At 45.9% G+C, this 18,184-nt stretch overlaps 1 protein-coding gene across 5 annotated transcripts in view; it reads right to left on the bottom strand.

The window, feature by feature from the left end:
* Positions 1-14,683: 14,683 nt before the first annotated feature.
* The window catches only part of KLHL29 (kelch like family member 29), a 294,180-nt gene continuing 290,679 nt past the window's right edge, over positions 14,684-18,184 (bottom strand). For all 5 annotated transcript variants that reach the window (XM_019757277.2, XM_019757114.2, XM_019757347.2 and 2 more), the window contains one exon: positions 14,684-16,840. In XM_019757277.2, the coding sequence (XP_019612836.1) occupies positions 16,657-16,840 (184 nt within the window). In that variant the 3' untranslated portion in view covers positions 14,684-16,656. The remainder of the gene's footprint in view (positions 16,841-18,184) is intronic.

The following is an 18,184-nucleotide window of genomic DNA, read 5'->3' as shown; positions in this document are numbered from 1 at the left end:
GAGGAGTGTTGAACTCCCCAAGCATAACTGCGGATTTCTCTGTTTCTCCATTTAGTTCTGTCAGGTTTTGCTTCTGTGTCTTGAAGCTCTATTGTTGGTTGTATACACATTTAGGATTGTTGTGTCTTTTGGTGAATAGAACGTTTTGTCATTATGTAATAGCCCACTTTATGTCTGGTAATTGTCCTTGTTCAGAATCTACTTTTTCTGTTATTATTATAGCGACTTCAGTTCTTTTTATTAGTATTTTCATGGTATGACTTTTCCCATCATTTTATTTTCTTTCGTCCTAGCCTTTCATCTTTCCATATACAGTGTGTAACTTCCTCTCAAACAAGGAGAATGATGGCTCCCATTATTCTGAATGTATGTATTTATTTTCTGAATTTGCAATTATATAAAAAGCAGTTAAATAAAAGTTAACCCATACCAGTGAAAAAAACAAACTTACTAAAAGTTCACATTTTATTTATACTGCTTTTTGTCTTTAATGTGATGGCAGACAGTATAAATAGTGTGTTTAAAAGTTACTTGGGCTAATCTTCTCTACCCCCATTTATTCTGGCAGTGTTTTTCTTTGAAATAACTATAGTTAGGTTCTTTTGTTTTTTGTGTGTGTGTTCAATTTTAAGGTCCCTCCCACCCGTGTTTTTGTTGTTATTGTGGTTGTTTTTAGTACATAAAACAGTAACATACTTACAAAAGTCATTGTTTTTCAAAATAGTTAAGAACCTAGAAAAGTGTCGTGGTCCTCAACCCTTCCACTGTGGAAGGTAATCAGTCTCACTAGTTTTTCTTTGGTGTATTTTTTGCTAAGCAAAAACAGTTGCATGTGTATTTTCTTATTTCCTGCCTTTTTTTTCTCACACAAAAGGGAGTTATTCTAGATATTCCTTTGCACATTGCTTTTGAAAAAGTAACTTTTTTGTAGGTTTTGTAGGGAGATGATCCTGGATTATCTGAGTAGGCCCAGTGTAATTGCAAGGATACTTAGAAGAGAGAGGCAGGATGATCAAAGTCAGGAAAAGGAGATGTGATGATGAAGGCAGAGGTTGGAGTGATACCCTTTGAAGACGGAAGAAGGGGCCATGAGCCCAGGAGTACAGGCAGCCTCTAGGAGCTGGAAAAGGCATGGAAACAGATCCTTCCCGAGACCTCCTGACCTGCTGACACCGTGATTATAGCTCCTAAGACCCACTGTAGACTTGCGACCTCCAGAACCATAAGATAATACATTTGTGCTGTGCTAAGCCACTGAGTTCACAGCAGCAATAGGAAACTACTTCAGCTCCCCGTGTGCACCATCCAAGGACCAGTCTAGCAGGAGATGAGGGTGGTCTGCACCGTAGTTTGGATCGCAAAGGCTTTTTGCTCTGTTGATCCTGGTCAATTCTGTGCTTGTGCAGCTCAGGATTTCCTACCATAATTAAAGGACTTTTTCCTCCAGCTCCCGACTCTTTGTGATCTTTTCACACACACTCAGGCTCCCAAAAACTCCCTTTCCTGGTGGTTTGGCTCAAAAGAGAGAAAAGAATCTTTAGGGATATGCCTGCTATCACTGTCACTGCTACCATGGAGTGGCTGATTCTTTACTGGGGTTCACCCGGGTTTGGGTCCAGAGTCTAGAGAGCATGCTTTTCTTCCAGGAATCTGGCTGCCCTTGAGTGTAAGCGGGGCGATACAGAAGACAAAAGGCAAACCAGGGAACTCCTTACTATATGGGTCATTCTTTGAGTTTTCCACCTGGTTCACCTGCTTTATTTATTTTTCAGAGCCCTTAGATAATTGCTTTATGTGTTTTGTCCGGCACTTTTAGTTGTAATCAGCTGGAAAGAGAGGGTGGAGTTTACGTATTCAATCTTAACCAGAACCAGAAGTTTCTTCATTTCTTTGTTACTTTAAAAAAAATGTCCTGCCTTTTTATCCCCTTCTTTTTGTCTTAAGGTATTTTCTGTTTTTTTTTTTGTTGTTGTTGTTTTTTTAATTAACTTTTATGTTCTTTCTAGTTTAGTGTACATTTCTAAAATGATTTTTTTCTAATTCTTTTCCGGAGTTTTTGTATATCCTTTGTGAGTTTTTCTAATTCTGGCTTATATTGTTCTTACATTCTGCTATTAGTGTTCTGTGAGCCTTTACTTGTTTTAAAGTGGTGGCTTATATATTTTATGTATTTTGTAGTGTGTCTTCTGGAGGGCTCTTAAGGCCCACAGGGGGCCTTCTTTAAAAAAAAATTTTTTTGTAATATATTTACATGGGATTTTTCCCTCCATCCTCTGTTGCTCATTTTTATATGAAACTGTTTTTCTGGCTTTTAGAAGAAAGCCTGAATTTCATGGCTCTAGAGCTCTCTCTTCTGTTATTTTTGTGAAATGTTTAAATGTATCCTCCTGAAATCTGACTTCGCTCTCCTCCCCTATTTTTTTTTAATCTGGATCTTTCTTTTGTCCCTGTGCTTTTCAATTTAGACTCTGTTCCTAATAGTCTTGTCTCAGTATGGGGCTTGGTCCTGAAAGGGGGGCTTTGGCTGATTAGTTTTGAGAATTTCCAAGGCTTGTACTTCCCACAGAATCCTGTACTCATCTGAGCACTGTTGTCAGGTGCTTTTCTCAGCTGGGCCCCCAGCCCCCATCCCAGCTTTCCAGTGAATACCTGCGGGGGCTCTTAGTTCCAATAGATGCCAGTGAGTCTCCTCTACCTCCTTCCTCACGTATGTACCACACCTTCTCGTAGGTGTGCGTGGTTTGTTCCTACCCACTTGAAGTTTGGAGTTCTGCAGACTCCTTGTTATTTAGTTTTGTTTTAGATGTTATCCATGAGCCTTTGAGTGTTTTCCTGGTTTCTCTGTGTTTAATGGGCAATTCAGGAAGATTAAAAAAACTGTACCGCCCCTGCTGCCGTCCCTCCACTTCAGTTACTTTGATGAAAAGGTGTGTTCTTCTGCTAAGAGTGAGTATTTCCGGGTAGGATATTTAGGGGGAGAAGTGAAGCTTTAGAATCTTCACTGACAGACGGAAAGGGAGCTCTCAGGAACAGCTGAGAATAAGGTAAGGGCACAGGTGCGGGTGGGGCCAGCCTTTGTGAATGTGGGGTTTTTATCTCTTGCAGGTACATCTCAAGTGAAGCCTCAGAGGAGGCAAACAGTTGGATTGGGATTGCAATTAAGGTTGCAGAGGTTCCTTGTTGGTCCCATTAAAGGACCAGAATGTTACAGGTTGTTGAGATAACCTTTAGGAGAGGAATTCCGTTTCTGGGTATGGATGGAAGTGAAACAAGAGTGAGGCCACTAAACTGAGGGGCCATGGAAGGACCTAGGAACTGAATGTCTGTAATGAAACTAAGAGCAAATACAGTGGGAGGGGCTGAGTGGATGTGTTGGCTGGAGACTTGTCAGCATAGAGTTGAAGATTTCTTAGGTAGAACAGATACAGGTGAAAAAAAAAGGTTCCGTGTCGGGTATGGTTTAATGTATTTGATCGCTGTAAGTTATTAAATGCTTTGGAATTGCCAATTTCTCAACAAAATGCAAATCAGTAAGCATTACTCTAAAATTGTAGATTGTCACCAGAGCTTAGGAGCCACAAGTAAAACCACAGGCTTAAGAAACTTTGGAACGAGTATTCATAAAAAAGACATGACTAGCCCGAGTCGTGTGTTTATAGCTATCTGCATAGAGGACGGAGCTTTTCTAACATCCTCACTGTGGCAACATAGCAAAATTAATTTTGATATGAGATCACATTATTTCTAAACATTGTGTATGGTTACTTTCTTTATAGCTTATTTTCCTTGAGAAAGTACTGGAAATTAATTACAATTTTTTATTTTAACATTTTAATGAATGCAAAGTACTTGAACGAGACTTTGCAAACAATGTTTTGTTTTGTTTTTAAATGTGACAATCCACAAGTGACATTATAGTTAATATGTTACTGAAATAAAGGTATTTGTGGTAGGAATCTCAAATTACTTCACATATTTAAAGGAAACATCAGTAAGCTGTCAGCTCTGTAGTTTACTATAGTTTAATAAAGAGATTTCTTTAAATAGATTGTTTAAAATGGAGTTTGTAGCAAAGAAAGGAGTAATTGCCTGTCACACTGTAAAAAATCAATTTTACATCTTCGAAATGTTTCTTTACACTAATTTCCACATTGTTTGAACTTAAATATATCTCTACTGAAACAAAAGAGCAAAAGATCATTAAAAAGCTTCTTTTTTCTTCAGTCAAGATTTTGTAGCTGGAATTGATGAAACTTTTTCTCACGATTAACACAAATATTAAATAGAATATTTTAATTTTTACTATGATATTTTAATGAGAAGGCTAGAATTAATATGAAAGTTTTTGAATTTTAAGTATCGATGGAACAGTGATTGATTTCTCTATTCTCTGCTGCAGCTGACTTGAGAAGATTGTCATGTCACTCAAAATTAATAAAGTACAAAACGCCCAAGAGTCTTTTCAGAAAATGTCAGGTCGCACTTTTGCAACTATCATTGGATGTGTGAGTTGAGTATTGTAGTTGTGTAGAGTGGTTATTGTGCGATTGTTTATTTCAGTTTTTTCAAGTTTTTAATATTACAGTATAGGAGATGCTAAAGTCTTTTGGGGACTTAGAAAATCGCAGTGAAGCATTTTACTGTATTCAGAAAAAGGATTTTGTTGACTTTAAAGAATACTGATCTTATTTCTTCTGCTACCATATAAAAATAGATCAATTTTTCTTAAGAAATATTTTGGGAATTCTAAATTAGAATTTGTTTCTGAGTCTTTCACAATATTACTTTTACTTTCTGTTGTGCTTCTTTCAAAGATGAGGGGCAGAACGTATTGACTCCAGGACCCCACCTGACTATTTGAGCTGGTATCATAATTTAGAAGAGAAAAATTTTCTAGATTTGGGATGGGGGACAATTTGTGGCTAAATAAGTCTGGAAAAACACTGCCTCATGCATCTACTTTAGTAAAGTTAGGATGAATGTTAGTCTGTTTTTGACTCTGTAAGTCCTATAGTAAAGAAACCTGTTTAATCTTGTTAAACCCAGCATTTCCCAAATTTATTTAATCTCAAGACCTTGTATACAAATATTTATAGCAGCATCATTCATAATAGTTAAAACATGGACACAACCCAATGTCCATCAGTTGATGAATGGATCCTCAAAATGTGTCTTATTTATATGTATCTCCATTTAATATATCTGTTCAATAGACTATTCTTTGGCCATTAAAAGGAATGAAGTACTGACATATGCTACAACATAGGTGAATCTGAAGAACACGATGCTAAGTGAAAGAAGCCAGAGACCAAAAGACCACATATTGTTTGATTCCATTTCTATGAAATGTCCATAATAGGCAAATCCATAGACAGAAAGTAGATTAGTGTTTGCCATGTGCTGGGGGCAGGGGAAATAGGGAGTGACTACTAATGGACGGCTTCTTTTTGAGGTGACTAAAATATTCCGCAGTTAGATAGTGGTGATGGCTGCTCAACTCTGAGTCTACTAAAACCGCCGAAGTGTACGTTTTAAAAGGATGAATTTTATCATGTGTGAACGATACGTCAATAAAGCTGTTATTTAAAAAATAACCATTAACAAAAGGCTATAGCAACAACTAAAGTGAGAAGGGCTTAAAACAAGGCAGTGGAGCTGGAACGGTACGTAGAGAACGGAGGGGGTGAAATAAAGCACCTCGGGACAGATTTTTACTAACAGGGATGAGAAGTCACGGGGCCAGAGCCTGCGGAGACAGCTGTGCTGGACCCTCCCATGCACAGGTTTGCACTTGAGCGGTGGCTACTTCATCGAGGACGAAGGAATTCTGTACACATGGCCAATAAAACCCTGTAACGAAAACCATTGCTTCTGTAGTCTCCTGTAGGGAGGGCAAAAGCAGTGCACAGAGTTGTCACCTTGCCTTTAACGTTTTCACCACTGAAAACATTTTTCATGCTGCCCTTAGAGATTGGGTAATCTGTCACATAGAGGGCAACAGAGCACACAGATTATATGTTTGGGAAGGTGAACACAGATTTTTAGATTATCTTATTTGTCCCATCAGGTGGCAAAGGCTGACTTCTTGCAGTTGGGTCCTCGGTTTTGTCAGCTCCTTGACCCAGGTGGAGAAACACTTTAACCTTCTGCCTCCTTGGACGCCAAGGTCATGATAGTCCCTTTGGGGCCGAGAATGGTGTAGCTGGGCCAGTGCTATTCTGGGGGTTGTGGTCGGCAAGAATGTTAGGAACTCCTTAAAAGTTTGTTGCACAGTGAAAGCTCACAGGGGCGGTTTCAAATGAGGCAGCAATAGGTGGTCTGACGTTTTAGTGCATTCTCATTCCCCCACACCTAAGTTGCCTGCGCAAAGCCAAGCCTTCAGCTGCAGGAAGCCAGTGTGTTGCTGAGATCAGCATTTTAAACATTGTTTCTAACAAGGACGGTGTCTAACATGGAGCTGAATGTCTATCATATTTACAGAATTCTCTTTATTACTGGTGTCATGCAGGGTCTCTGGTCCCTCTCCCCACATAAGAATGCAGGACATGGTGAGGCCAAAAAGGAACACCCACAGAGCCATAGACAGGGGAATCATACCACTATATTCTCCCTGGCGGCTGGGTTGGAGACACAGGAATCAGGAGCCACACGATCTGCAACGCACCGTCCGCTTCTCTGCCAACCAGCCTCACTTGCTAACTGCAATCCCCGCCTCTCTGCAATCCACAATCCAATCCACAATCCGGGGAACGGCAATTATATCAGTGGCTAATGACTAACCAGTAACAGCTAATGGCCAACTAGCCACAGCCGACAACCATCCACCACCTGAGCCAGCACCCCTCCATGTGAGGCCAAGAGCCTGGAAACTATTCTTTGGGACCCTGTCCCCACACTCCACCCCTACAGGGTCTCACCTCACAATCTATGCGACAAGCGTCTTCCGCGAGGGTCCCTGTGCTGTATTAGCCTATAGGCACCTACAGGCGGAAAGAAATAGTAGTCTTAGGAACCAACAATGGCAAAGCCCTTCCATCTGGCAGGATACATGCCAGCTTTTTGTCCTGGGAAAGGAGGGTCGCTGCCACTGGCACCTTTCCCAATTTGTGGTTCCAGACCTTTATGGCAGTGCTTGGGGTCCCTTGCGGAGTTTCAACATGTAACAGAACAGGGGACCCCATAATAGGCCATCGCAAGAGCACATAGTTTCCCCGCAAAATCATCCCTACATTGGGACCTCTGTATACTACAGTCACTGTGGTGGCCACTCGGACACTACCCCTGGCGTCACTTGCAAATCATGAGTCAAACCGGCCCCTCATGGGGCTATCAGGCCCAACCACTGATAGTGGGGCTTTTGACCTGCCAGGGCCAAGTCCATTGCTGCCGTTCCCCTGCTTTCAAGCGTGTGGGTGCTGGCAGCAAAATGTTTCCATTTCTGCTGTAGCCTGGTGTCTGTTTTGGGCTGCACACTAATAGCCGTCCAAATGGCTGCAGCTCCTCGGCTAGAACCATCAGTAAACCAGGCATCCTCAGGTACTGGGGGCTGTCCTTCTCTGTAGGGCGAGGGTTCCAAGTCCTCCCACTAGGCAGAGCGCTTGGCTCAGCCTGGGCTACAAGCTCCACAGGCCCCAGGACCTGTTGTAGCTCTGTGCGCAAAGGGCTTGAACTAAGGGTGCTACGTTGCTCCAAGTAGGCACCCCACTTGGCGAGAGTGGTGGTCTGTGCCACCCCCGTTTTGGGTTCCTGGGTCCACATACGGACCCACCCCTGGACAGGACAGGTTGTTCGAACCAACACCCGTGCTGTTCCTGTGATGGCTTCTGTGGCCACTAGGGCTGCGTACACAGCAGCCAGCTGTTTCTCTATTAGAGAGTAGCAGACTTCTGCTCCTTCCACAATGGGGACCAAAATCCCACTGGCGACTGGAGATGCGCCTGCCGTTGCCAGAGGCCCCATCCGTACCCCTCTTGGGTTACGTGAACATCAAGTTCAAACCGGCGACCAGGGTCTACTACTTGCAGAGCCTGTGCCTGCTGCACTGCCCGGTTTGTGGCAACAAAGCCTTGCTCTATAGCCTCTGTCCAATCCCATGAGGCCCCCTTTTTTATCATGTTATACAAGGGCCTTGCCATTTGTGCTAAATGGGGTACAAACGCCCACCAATACCCCAGCAGACCCAAATACGTCTGCAGTTGGGAGACCTTGGTCGGACAGGGAAAGGCTTGTGTTTTGTCAATAATCACCTCAAATATGACCTTTGTCTTACCCGACCACACAACACCCAAAAACTTGACGGATAAGCCAGGGCCTTGGACCTTTTCCTCATTCACCGCCCAGCCGCGTGACTTCAGGTGGTAGAGAAGAGAGGGAGCTGCTTGCTCTAAATCTGAAAGAGAATCAGATGTTAATAAAATATCATCGACATAATGAAACAAGGTCACAGAGGATGGGTGATCCCACTGTGCCAAATCCTGGGCTACGAGCCCGTGGCAGATAGTGGGGCTGTGCAAGGATCCTTGCGCAAGGACTTGAAAAGTCCACTGCCACCCATCCCAAGTAAAAGCAAACTGCTCTTGACACTCAGGTGCAATGTCAATGGGAAAAAAAAGCATGTGCCAAGTCCACTACATAGTGATATGTCCCCAGGCGTATAGTCAGACGACCCATCAAATCGTGTATTGAAGGCACCGCAGCGTGCAAAAGTGGTGTCACCTTATTTAACTCCCTGGGTCATTCGCTGGGTCCCATCTGGCTTTTTGACAGGCCATACTGGGGAGTTAAAGGGACTGTGCCTCAGCCTCACAATATGTGCCTTCTCCAATTCTAATATTGTATGACCCATCTCCTCCTGCCCTCCTGGCAGGCGGTACTGTCGCATTGTAACCACGCACCAGGGCTGTGGCAACACTTGAGGAGGGTGGTGAGGAGGGTGACATGCCTGCGTGTCACCGCTTTCACCACCCGGATCCAGAGACGCAGTTCTCCTACCGACGTCTGTAAGCTGAGGCCATGTAGCACGTCCACTCCTAGAATATACTCTGGAATGGGGGAGACATAAACCTTGTAGGTGGGAGGGGGGGAAGCCTTCCTATACCCAGTGGTAAAGAAATGGCTTTCACAGTCACAGTCTTTCCCCTGTAGCCATCAATGCAGATTGCTGGTCCAGGGAACAGTTCTGCGTTCCCATAAACAAGACTGCAGTCTGCGCTAGTGTCAACTAGGGCCAAAATCCTCTGTACATTCGAAGGGGACCAATGTATGGACAGTTCCACATGGGGCCTCCGGTCCCTGCTCGTCCCCTCTGACCGGGTACCTTGTCCCCACCCCTAATCGAGCTGAAAGGAGTCGGCCTCAAGTGGCAGCATGAAGTCCTGGAGGGACACAGGTTGCACTTTCCCAGACTTCTCCTTTAGACTTCTCTGGAATTGCTGTTCCGGACGCAACTGTTTCCAGAGTTCCAGCAGGAGTGCATTGGGTTGTCGGTCTATCTTTGTCCGATCGACCCCTGCTGCCACGAGATCACGCCACATCTGTGCGCGTGTTACTCTCTGAGGCCCGCGACCTCGCCCCTTTACTTTTGATTTGGGCTTCCCCGTCTCAACTGCGTGGACCTCCTGTCTTAATTTCCTTCTCCTCCGGCTTTCAACACCCCCAGGGTGGCCATGGCAGTTGCAACTTCATGGATCTGCCGCCCCACATAGGGCGTAAAAATGTCAACCAAGGATCCAAAAGCACTCACAGGTGCAGTATCCAAAACCAGATCTCTCATGCTGGCTGTAAAAAGCTCGTCATCCGGCCCCTGCATATTAGGATTGAACATAGCATGTCTCATACCCATTTCACGGATGATTTGCGTAAGTTCTGTATATGACTGCCATTGACTCACAGAGTCTGGCAGCTCGCCAGCCTGTCCCCATACGGTGCGTACCGCAGCAGTGAGCCACGCCATTAGAGAGTGGTTGCCCTGGTCGTGGGCCAACCTATGGCAGTTCTATAACCTTTGTCGCAGGGACGGATGCACTGTCACGAAGGCTAGCTTTTCCATCTCGCCTGGGGAGCAGAAAATGCTGTCTGCTCCCTCATCCCATAAACGCAGTAGCCAAGCCAAGACTGGCTCTCCAGGGCGCTGTCAGCACTGCCTCCCCAGCTCCTGCAACTCAGTGGGAGTGTAAGGGGTGTAGGTCGTGAACTCAGTCACGGCTGGGTTTGCAGCAGCAACGCTTCATAATGGGCCGGGAGTGGGAGTTGGGAGCTACATTGTCTCCACTCCCAATGTCTGCCTCTGCCTCAGAGTCTCCACAGTGGGGCCCCTCCTCTAACAGGCAGACCGGAGCTTCCAGCGCCTCCCACCAGGACACCTGGTCCGGCACCTGGGCTATTCCAGCAAGCACTTCCTCTGAGTTATGATGCACCGCGGTGAGAACCTCCTCCAACCGGCATCCCGAGCTTGCAGCGCCTCCCCCTGGGGCTGCTGGTCCTGCACCTGAGCTATTTCAGTAAGCCCATCCTCATGTGATGACGCAAGGTGGTGAGAAACATCCAGCCCACACAGCTGGCTGCACCCTTCACCTCCTCTGGCAACCGGTCAGCTAGAACCTCCATGCTGCTGGAGAGCCATCCATGTCCTCCCACCCCTCCTCGGGGGTCCAACTTCTGAGAACAGTGGCTACTGGGTACCACACACTGTGTGGGGGCCACACGTCCTCCTGCCCAGAGTCAGACACCATTCCTACCTGGCCGGAATCCTGCTCGCTGTGCCAGGCGTCCGATTGGGTGGAGGGTTTGGCGTCAGATGCCCAGAACTCTAGGAGCCCACGGCAGCAGCAGACCACCAAAGGAAGGTGACGCCCGCCACGGCCAACAGGGTGGCGTGCCATCTGGCGGCTTGAGAAACCCACCAATTCAACGAGGGGTAACATTTCTCCCAAACAGACTGCGTCTCCTGTTCCCAGCGCCGCTCCTCACGGGCTTCCTGAAACTGAGTTTTCATATGTATAACTCCATTACCTTTCGGAGAGTTTCGGTCAACACCGTACCCTGCTCGCTGCGCCATTTGTCATGCAGGGTGTCATGCGGGGTCTCTGGTCCCACTCCCCACATAAGAACGCAGGACATGGTGAGAGCAAAAAGGAACACCCACGGAGCCATAGATAGGGGAATCATACCACTATATTCTCCCTGGCGGCTGGGTTGGAGACACAGGAAGCAGGAGCCACACGATCCGCAATCTGCCACCTGCTTCTCTGCCAACCAACCTCACTTGCTAACTGCAATCCCCACCCCCTGCAATCCCCAATCTACAATCTGCACTCCGCTCGGTAGCTTAACCACGGCAGTTATATCAGTGGCTAATGGCTAACGGGTAACAGCTGATGGCCAACTAGCCACAGCCGACGACCATCCACCACCCGAGCCAGAACCTTTCCACGTGAGGCCGAGAGCCCAGAAACTGCTCTGTGGAACCCTGTCCCCACAACTGGTTTCTGAGATAGGTTGGGGAGGAAGAAGAAGCCTTAGTTTTGGAGTCATGAAGGCCATGCAAATCCAGACAGGCTCGGAGAGGCCGTGGGATGTAGCACAGGCCCTCTGGAGTCTAACTGAACTGGGTCTGAATATCGATGTGCCTCAGACTAAGTTTCTGCTTCACCTGTGGCCTCACCTGTGTACTGGGGATTCCCATCCTCTGCAGGACTGTTGGGAGGATTAAATGCGATAATGTACGGAGAACACTGGGGTATGGCATAGCTATTACTGCACAAGTCACTTAACTTTTCTGACACTGTTGCCTCTTAAAGAGTGAAGATGATGCTCTGGGCCTTTTAGGGTAACAGAGAGGATAAAATGAGAGAGTGTGCAATTATGTTATATAAATGTGTTATCGAGGTTTAATTAGAGAAGACCTTCACAAGGATCTTGGTAACTCATTCCAGAGTTTCAGCACTAATACATGTACCCTTATGTTGAACTATAATTTTTCCTCCTTCATTGTTGTCCTTTTCATCTTACTTGACCTTCCAGGAACACAGAGAAGTTTTGATGCTCATCTCTTTTCATGGACATCTTCATGCACTGAAAGATAGAATCCATTCATTCACCCCTGGCCTTTAGGTTAAAAAAAAAAAGACTGGGTTATTACTGGCATTCATTTTCTTATATGTAATTCTTTTTCTTTCTTTCACAGTTTCGATGTGGCTTCTCTATTTCCTTATTTATAAAACTTCTGTTCAGCTAGACTTCAGATGGTTCTCCAGGTTGATTGTTCTGTAATTTAGTTGTAATTTTAAAGTGGTCACGGGAGGAGGCAGGGACAGCGTTTATCTACTTCGCCATCTTGGAGCCTCTCGATTATGTGGAATTCTTTGTTACTTTATTCTGAACCCTTTCTAACATCTCCATCGCTTATGGTGCCGACGGTAGGAAATGATCCTCAAAAATTTCTCAGACTATAGGGGAAAGATTACTTTCTGTCCCTCATTCCCCATTTAAAAAATATATATATCTTTATTATAAAAGTAACATCATCACTTTATATACATTTTGGAGAAGGGGGAAGAAAAATTGCCCATACGTAATTCCATCAGTACAATTAATAGTAGTTTTATGACTGCGAACCTGTCATTTTTGTATACGTATTTTACGTATCTTTATATATATAACTTATGTAACTATGATCATATACAAATATGAATCATGCTTTTTCTCTCTTACAATGTTTTCTGTATTGTTGTATGTCTTTAGTACCTAGCTCTTAGAATCGTCAGGATTCCACGCTGAAAGTCTGACGTATAGTGTGCGTCAATGAGTGGGAGCTGGTTGTTCTTCTGTGACTCACCCGTCGTTGGTATGATTTCCTTGTGGATGCCCAGAAGTGCATTTCCTGGGTCAGGTCCCCTTAGGCTCTGGATATCCGGCACCTGCTGCATTGCTTTCTGAAAGGCCGTTTCAGTTTACAAAGCCCTTGGCGCTACGCAAAAGTTTCACCACTCCTCATCAGGGCTTGACCTCCTCCCCCGCCCTTTATTTTTAGGTTTGGTAAGGTCATTTAGTAGGTAAAGATGTAACCTCATTATTTTAAGTTTCATTATTTAATAACTACCAGTATTCAACTTCGTTGTTGATTGTTTACTAGCAATGTTTCCTCTTCGTCGGGTCTGGTTATGACTTAACAGTTGGAATCATTTAACATTTTCTTATTGAATTACATGGACTCTTTAGTGAAGATATTAATCCTGTGTCATATGGACTGCAGATACTTTTCCTGACTTCTTATTTTGGCTCTGAGTTTTTTAAAAAATGTACACACATATGTGTAGGTGCGTGCACACGTGCACACACAGACACAGACACAGACACACACACACACACACACAGAGCGATCCCTCTCCACTTGTGATCATCACAATGAGCTTTGTCATCATCCGTGCCAGGTCTGAGGACAGTTCCTTGAGGCCAACAAGAGAGATTCCCATGGTTACTTGGGCTCCTAATGTAGTGGACACACATCTTTTATGGTAAAATCTATTTTTTTTTTTTTTTTTTTTACCACTCCAGAGCTAAGTCAAAAGTACACAGGTTCTTCATAGACCCAGAGAACAGGTTTCCTTGGATTTTGGGAAATAGAGTAGACAAAAAAGAAGTTGACAAAACTATTCCTTGGTGTTTATAACAGCTTCTATAATGTCAGTGCTTCACCATCGGAATCCATCAGACATTCTTCACCTAGGACTGATGTTGCTGAATATATCATTGCAGATATTTATTTATTTGGTGCAAGCTCACGCAGCTTACTGGCCCATGTGGGAATCGAACCAGCGACCTCAGCATTAGGAGCACGGAGCTCCAACCAGCTGAGCCACCGGCGGGCCCCAGGTATTTATTTGGCAAGTGCATGTTTCCCTCATCATAAGGCCTCAGCCAACTTCTTTGAATTCTCACTCTCACTTACCCTGGCCCACTTTTCTCACATCATTTTCTTGCAAGGAGACACTAGGTCTTGAGGAGATTTGGGGATTAAGGAATGCTTGTAAATCTACCTTGTTCTACTAATTTAAACTTCTTTCCCTGCAAGAGAGTGGGCAGTCCTATCTGGTGCTCTCCGTTTTCACCCTGGCAAGCCTTGCATGGGTACCCTTGGCAGGGCAAAGTCTGTCTATGTGACATGGTAGAGAACAGCCTCAGGTGAGACTGAAAAAGGCAGCGAGGCCACCTGGACTGAATGTTAGGGTAGAAATCACACCTCATTGTTCTTCCTGGAGGAAGTATGTTGTGTTTCTTCTCAGGCTGATGAGTTGGGGTTGCCACGTGGCTTTGGCACAGTCCCCCCCAAAAAGGATCTCAGGCACAGGCATTAAACTGTGGGAAGCTAATATGGAAGCTTTCAGCTGCACAAGTGTTAATAAGAAGAGCACTTAGAACTGAAGGAAGATCCCCACAGTCAATTCCAAAGTGTTTGCAGGTACTTTTCAACTTTAACCTTTAATGGGCCTTTATTCTTGGCTTCCTTTCAGCCCTATACGTTCCCTTGCTTAGGAGTCCTATTCTTTCTAATCATCAAGACTTGCATTACAGTCTGTAACAGAGGCCAGACAGCTGACGTATGAGGAAGAACAGGCCTTCCCTGGGGTTTCCCATCACTGTGGCATGTACAGTGGCACATAAAGACATTACATGGGCTTCCGAGTCTAGATCTATAAATATATTTATTATAATATAACAAGAACAATAAACATATACTATGTACAATACCATTACAGAGAACCCTGTTTTAGATCATTCACAGAAATAGCCAGTTTTGCTCCAGTGTGATAGATGAGGAGAGAAACGGAATTTCAATGCCATCTGTGTTGAGTCCTGCTGACCGCTAACACCTCCTTTGGAGGCAGACGCACACCAATGCTAACATTAGCCCTGCCCCAGGCAGTTAGAAATTTGTGCTCCAGTCCTTGGGTTCACACTTGCACCCTGTTTGACATAAATACTTTAAATGACATACAATGTATGTAGTTTTGTGCTTATTACTTTTTAAAAGAATAAATAATATTAAAAACTGCATAACGAAGCTCAGTATTTCTCCGAGTGGGAGCCACGCTTGTAGTGCTAGAAGCTGATGCCCGACATTGGAAGTGGAATTCTGTGTCATCGAATACTGAAACAATGAAAGCGGGTCCTGTCCTTTTCTCCTTATAAATGATTTTTATCGTGACATGACAGCAAGTTGACTTCCCAGGTATAAAAACGGTAAATGTGTATTTGGTACCAACTTCAACTACACAGCTCAGTGGCGGCGGCATGGTCTTGCCCTGGAATGGAAACTGATCACCGCGTGAGGTTTGAGGGTCTGAGGGTTAGTGGGAAGGCCTTTCTCGCCTGAGCCACGGTGGTGTCACCTCCCGCCTGGCTTCCCTTTCCCGGGTTAACATGCTGTAAGGAGAGTGATTCTGCTCGTGCCCTTAGGCCCTGGCTGTCGTGGCTCATCTAAGAAGGCTGGACCCATCCTGAGAGCTCTTGTGGCAGGTGCCTTAATATATAGCTATAAATATCAAAAATAGTCTCCTGTGCTTTGTAGACATTTATTCTCCTTCCTTCCATTCCTACCCGGTCTGGGTCCTCAGCTTTACCTCATGGAGGGAGCTGGACTGGTGTTTCCTTCTAGAACAGAATCTTTTTTTTTTTTTCTTCCGACAATTCCTGCATGAGGCACCGCTTTTCTGGGGCTGTCTGGGAGTCACTTTTTCTAAAAATAAAATGGGGGCATTTACCCCTCCTCCCCAGGAGAGATCCTCTACTCTGCACATAGAAAAATTAGAGCAAATGCCCCACTCTGGCACTACCTACAAAGAGCTTCGGGAATTCCCATTCTCCCTCTCGCGCCTCCTCCTCTCAGTACTTAAAAATAGCCTTTTGTGTATCAAGAAAATGCCTTGGAAATCTAAATAATTCATATGGGATAAGGGAAAGCTAGCACGATCATCCTGCCCTTCTCCCGCGAAAACATGGTAGAAAAACCTGTGAAGGGCAGACGGCTCCCCCCCAGTTGCCCCTGCGGCCGCCCCTGCAGTGCTGCGCCAGCCACATTTGCCTCTGCACGGCGGTGGCCGCACTTGTCAGCCCCAGTGGGGACCAGCAGCCTCCCAGGCCCATGCCACACAGTATTGTCCCTTGTTTTCTCTCGACCACTGGAAGTGTAGATTGGTTAAAAACAAAAGTAGGAATCAAAGTGATAAGGACACTTTGATCTTATTCCAAGAGAGCCTGACGCCTAATTTTGTCACAGGATAACCGCTCTGTGGTTGTTCAGGGGTCACGCTTGCTCTGCAGGAAGGAAAAAACAGCTTCTCTCTCCCAGTTGAAAAATATGTGAAACTCTGTTGCACCGGGCAGAGTGAGCGCCTCCGTTCAGAGCAAGTTCCGCAGGAGCCGAGAGGCCACGCCCGCTCTGGTGGTCGTCCCTGCTGCTCTGAGCGCTAAGCCCCCGTTCCCCCAAAGGCGAGGATGATTTTCTACATTCAATGTAGAGAGTATTTGAATGTTTGCGCAGTGGGTGCCTTGATTGTGTTTGTCGGCCTCTTATTGGTGTTGCTGAAAATCAATCACTGTGAGTAGCATTTGCCTCACCAGACTTGTCCACAGTCTCGTGTGGGCGTTCTGCTGCTGTCAGCCGCTTTGAATATACTTCTTTATCACCACGCAGCCGTGTCTGAACACAGGGCAGGGCATGTGGGGGAGGAGGGTCCATGTGTTGGCGGCGGGCTCGTAGGCTTCCATGTTGCCCAGCGCAGGCCCCTCACTGCTGACGATGCCTCCAGTTGCATAAATCTTGCCATCGAGCACCACGGCACTGTCGGGGAAAGCGCAAAGAGCATCAGACATTGCACTGTCACCTTGGACCTGGAGATAGATTCCTGATACCCTGTCTTGTAGCAGGCTGCCTGTCCTCTTTTGCAAAAGTCATATGGGATCTCAGGGCTCTTCTTTGCTCTCTGACCCAAGCTGGTCTAAGAAAAGCATCTTTCCTCCAGGGCCAATCAGGATGCCGTGCTGTACTAACCCTCTGAGCTGCGGGTGACACTTATTTATACTGGGTGCCCCAGGACCTGCCAGACGGACGAAAGACGCCTGAGAGATGAACAGCCTCTGTGCACAGGCTCTCGGCTCCCCTCGCTGAGTCTCTATTGAGCATGGTTTCATGTTGCCAATACAGAGCCTTCCTACCGCTCAGATCAAGTCGGGGACGTGACTCACCAGAATGACAGCAGACAGGATAATGAGGAGCTAAGTCATCATTGAGCATCGGCCCCGTGACTGTGATTTCCACCCTTGCTGAGGTGCTCAGCATCAGAGCTTCCGGCTGTGGTTCCGTAACTGTGGCCGGGCGCTGCTGCCCCCCATGACTGTCAGGCCCAGTGTGCTCCCTGCAGTCACCACGCATTTCCCCTGTGCCACGTCACTGGCTTAGTTTGGTCCTCTGTCTCAGTCTGCTGAGATCCACACTCTGCTCCTGTCTGCACTTCCTCCCTCACCGCCACTCAGCCATCCTGTCACACAGGTCCACATTTCTAGCCCAGATTTCTCGCTCATTTCAGCGAATAGCCATTTCCTCTTGCCTATCTCCTGACACTGAACAGACACCCTTTCAAAGTGTCCACCCAGTTCTGAATTTCTTAGCCTCCAACAAAACACGTCAGTCTAGGCTTCCTACCAGACACCGAAGGTCCCAGCCTTCTCTCTTAATCACTCCACGCCATCCAGGCTCCTCATATTTCTCCCTTTGTGGCATATCTTTCCCTGCTTCTCTCGCAAGACCCAGCTTCACTCTCCCCTCAGGCATCAAATCTTTCTGCCGCACTTTGAGTCTCAGATAAGGTGTGGGAGTCCTCCCCACAAGCAGTGCTGAGCTCCAGCTGTCTTTATCAGTGGAAAGTTTCGCCAGAGCTGCCCTGCACGTGGCCACCAGTGAGAGTATGGGACATGAAAGCGAGGCTAGAGAACTGTAGAATCTTCCTTGTCTCAGCCAACTGCTTGTTTCATAGATAGAACTTCCCCAGACAGGGAAAGTTCCTTATTCAAGGTCACATGACAGGATAGTAGGTGACAGCTTTTCTAGCTATGGCACACAAACTGTGGGCACTCAGTAAGTGCTTCCTGTGGTTCATATACTGAGGATTTGCTGATTACCTCTTCA

The sequence above is a fragment of the Rhinolophus sinicus genome, linkage group LG05, assembly GCF_036562045.2.
Source record: "Rhinolophus sinicus isolate RSC01 linkage group LG05, ASM3656204v1, whole genome shotgun sequence".
NCBI classification, from domain to species: Eukaryota; Metazoa; Chordata; class Mammalia; order Chiroptera; family Rhinolophidae; genus Rhinolophus; species Rhinolophus sinicus.
This window is presented reverse-complemented; position numbering and strand designations above follow the sequence as displayed.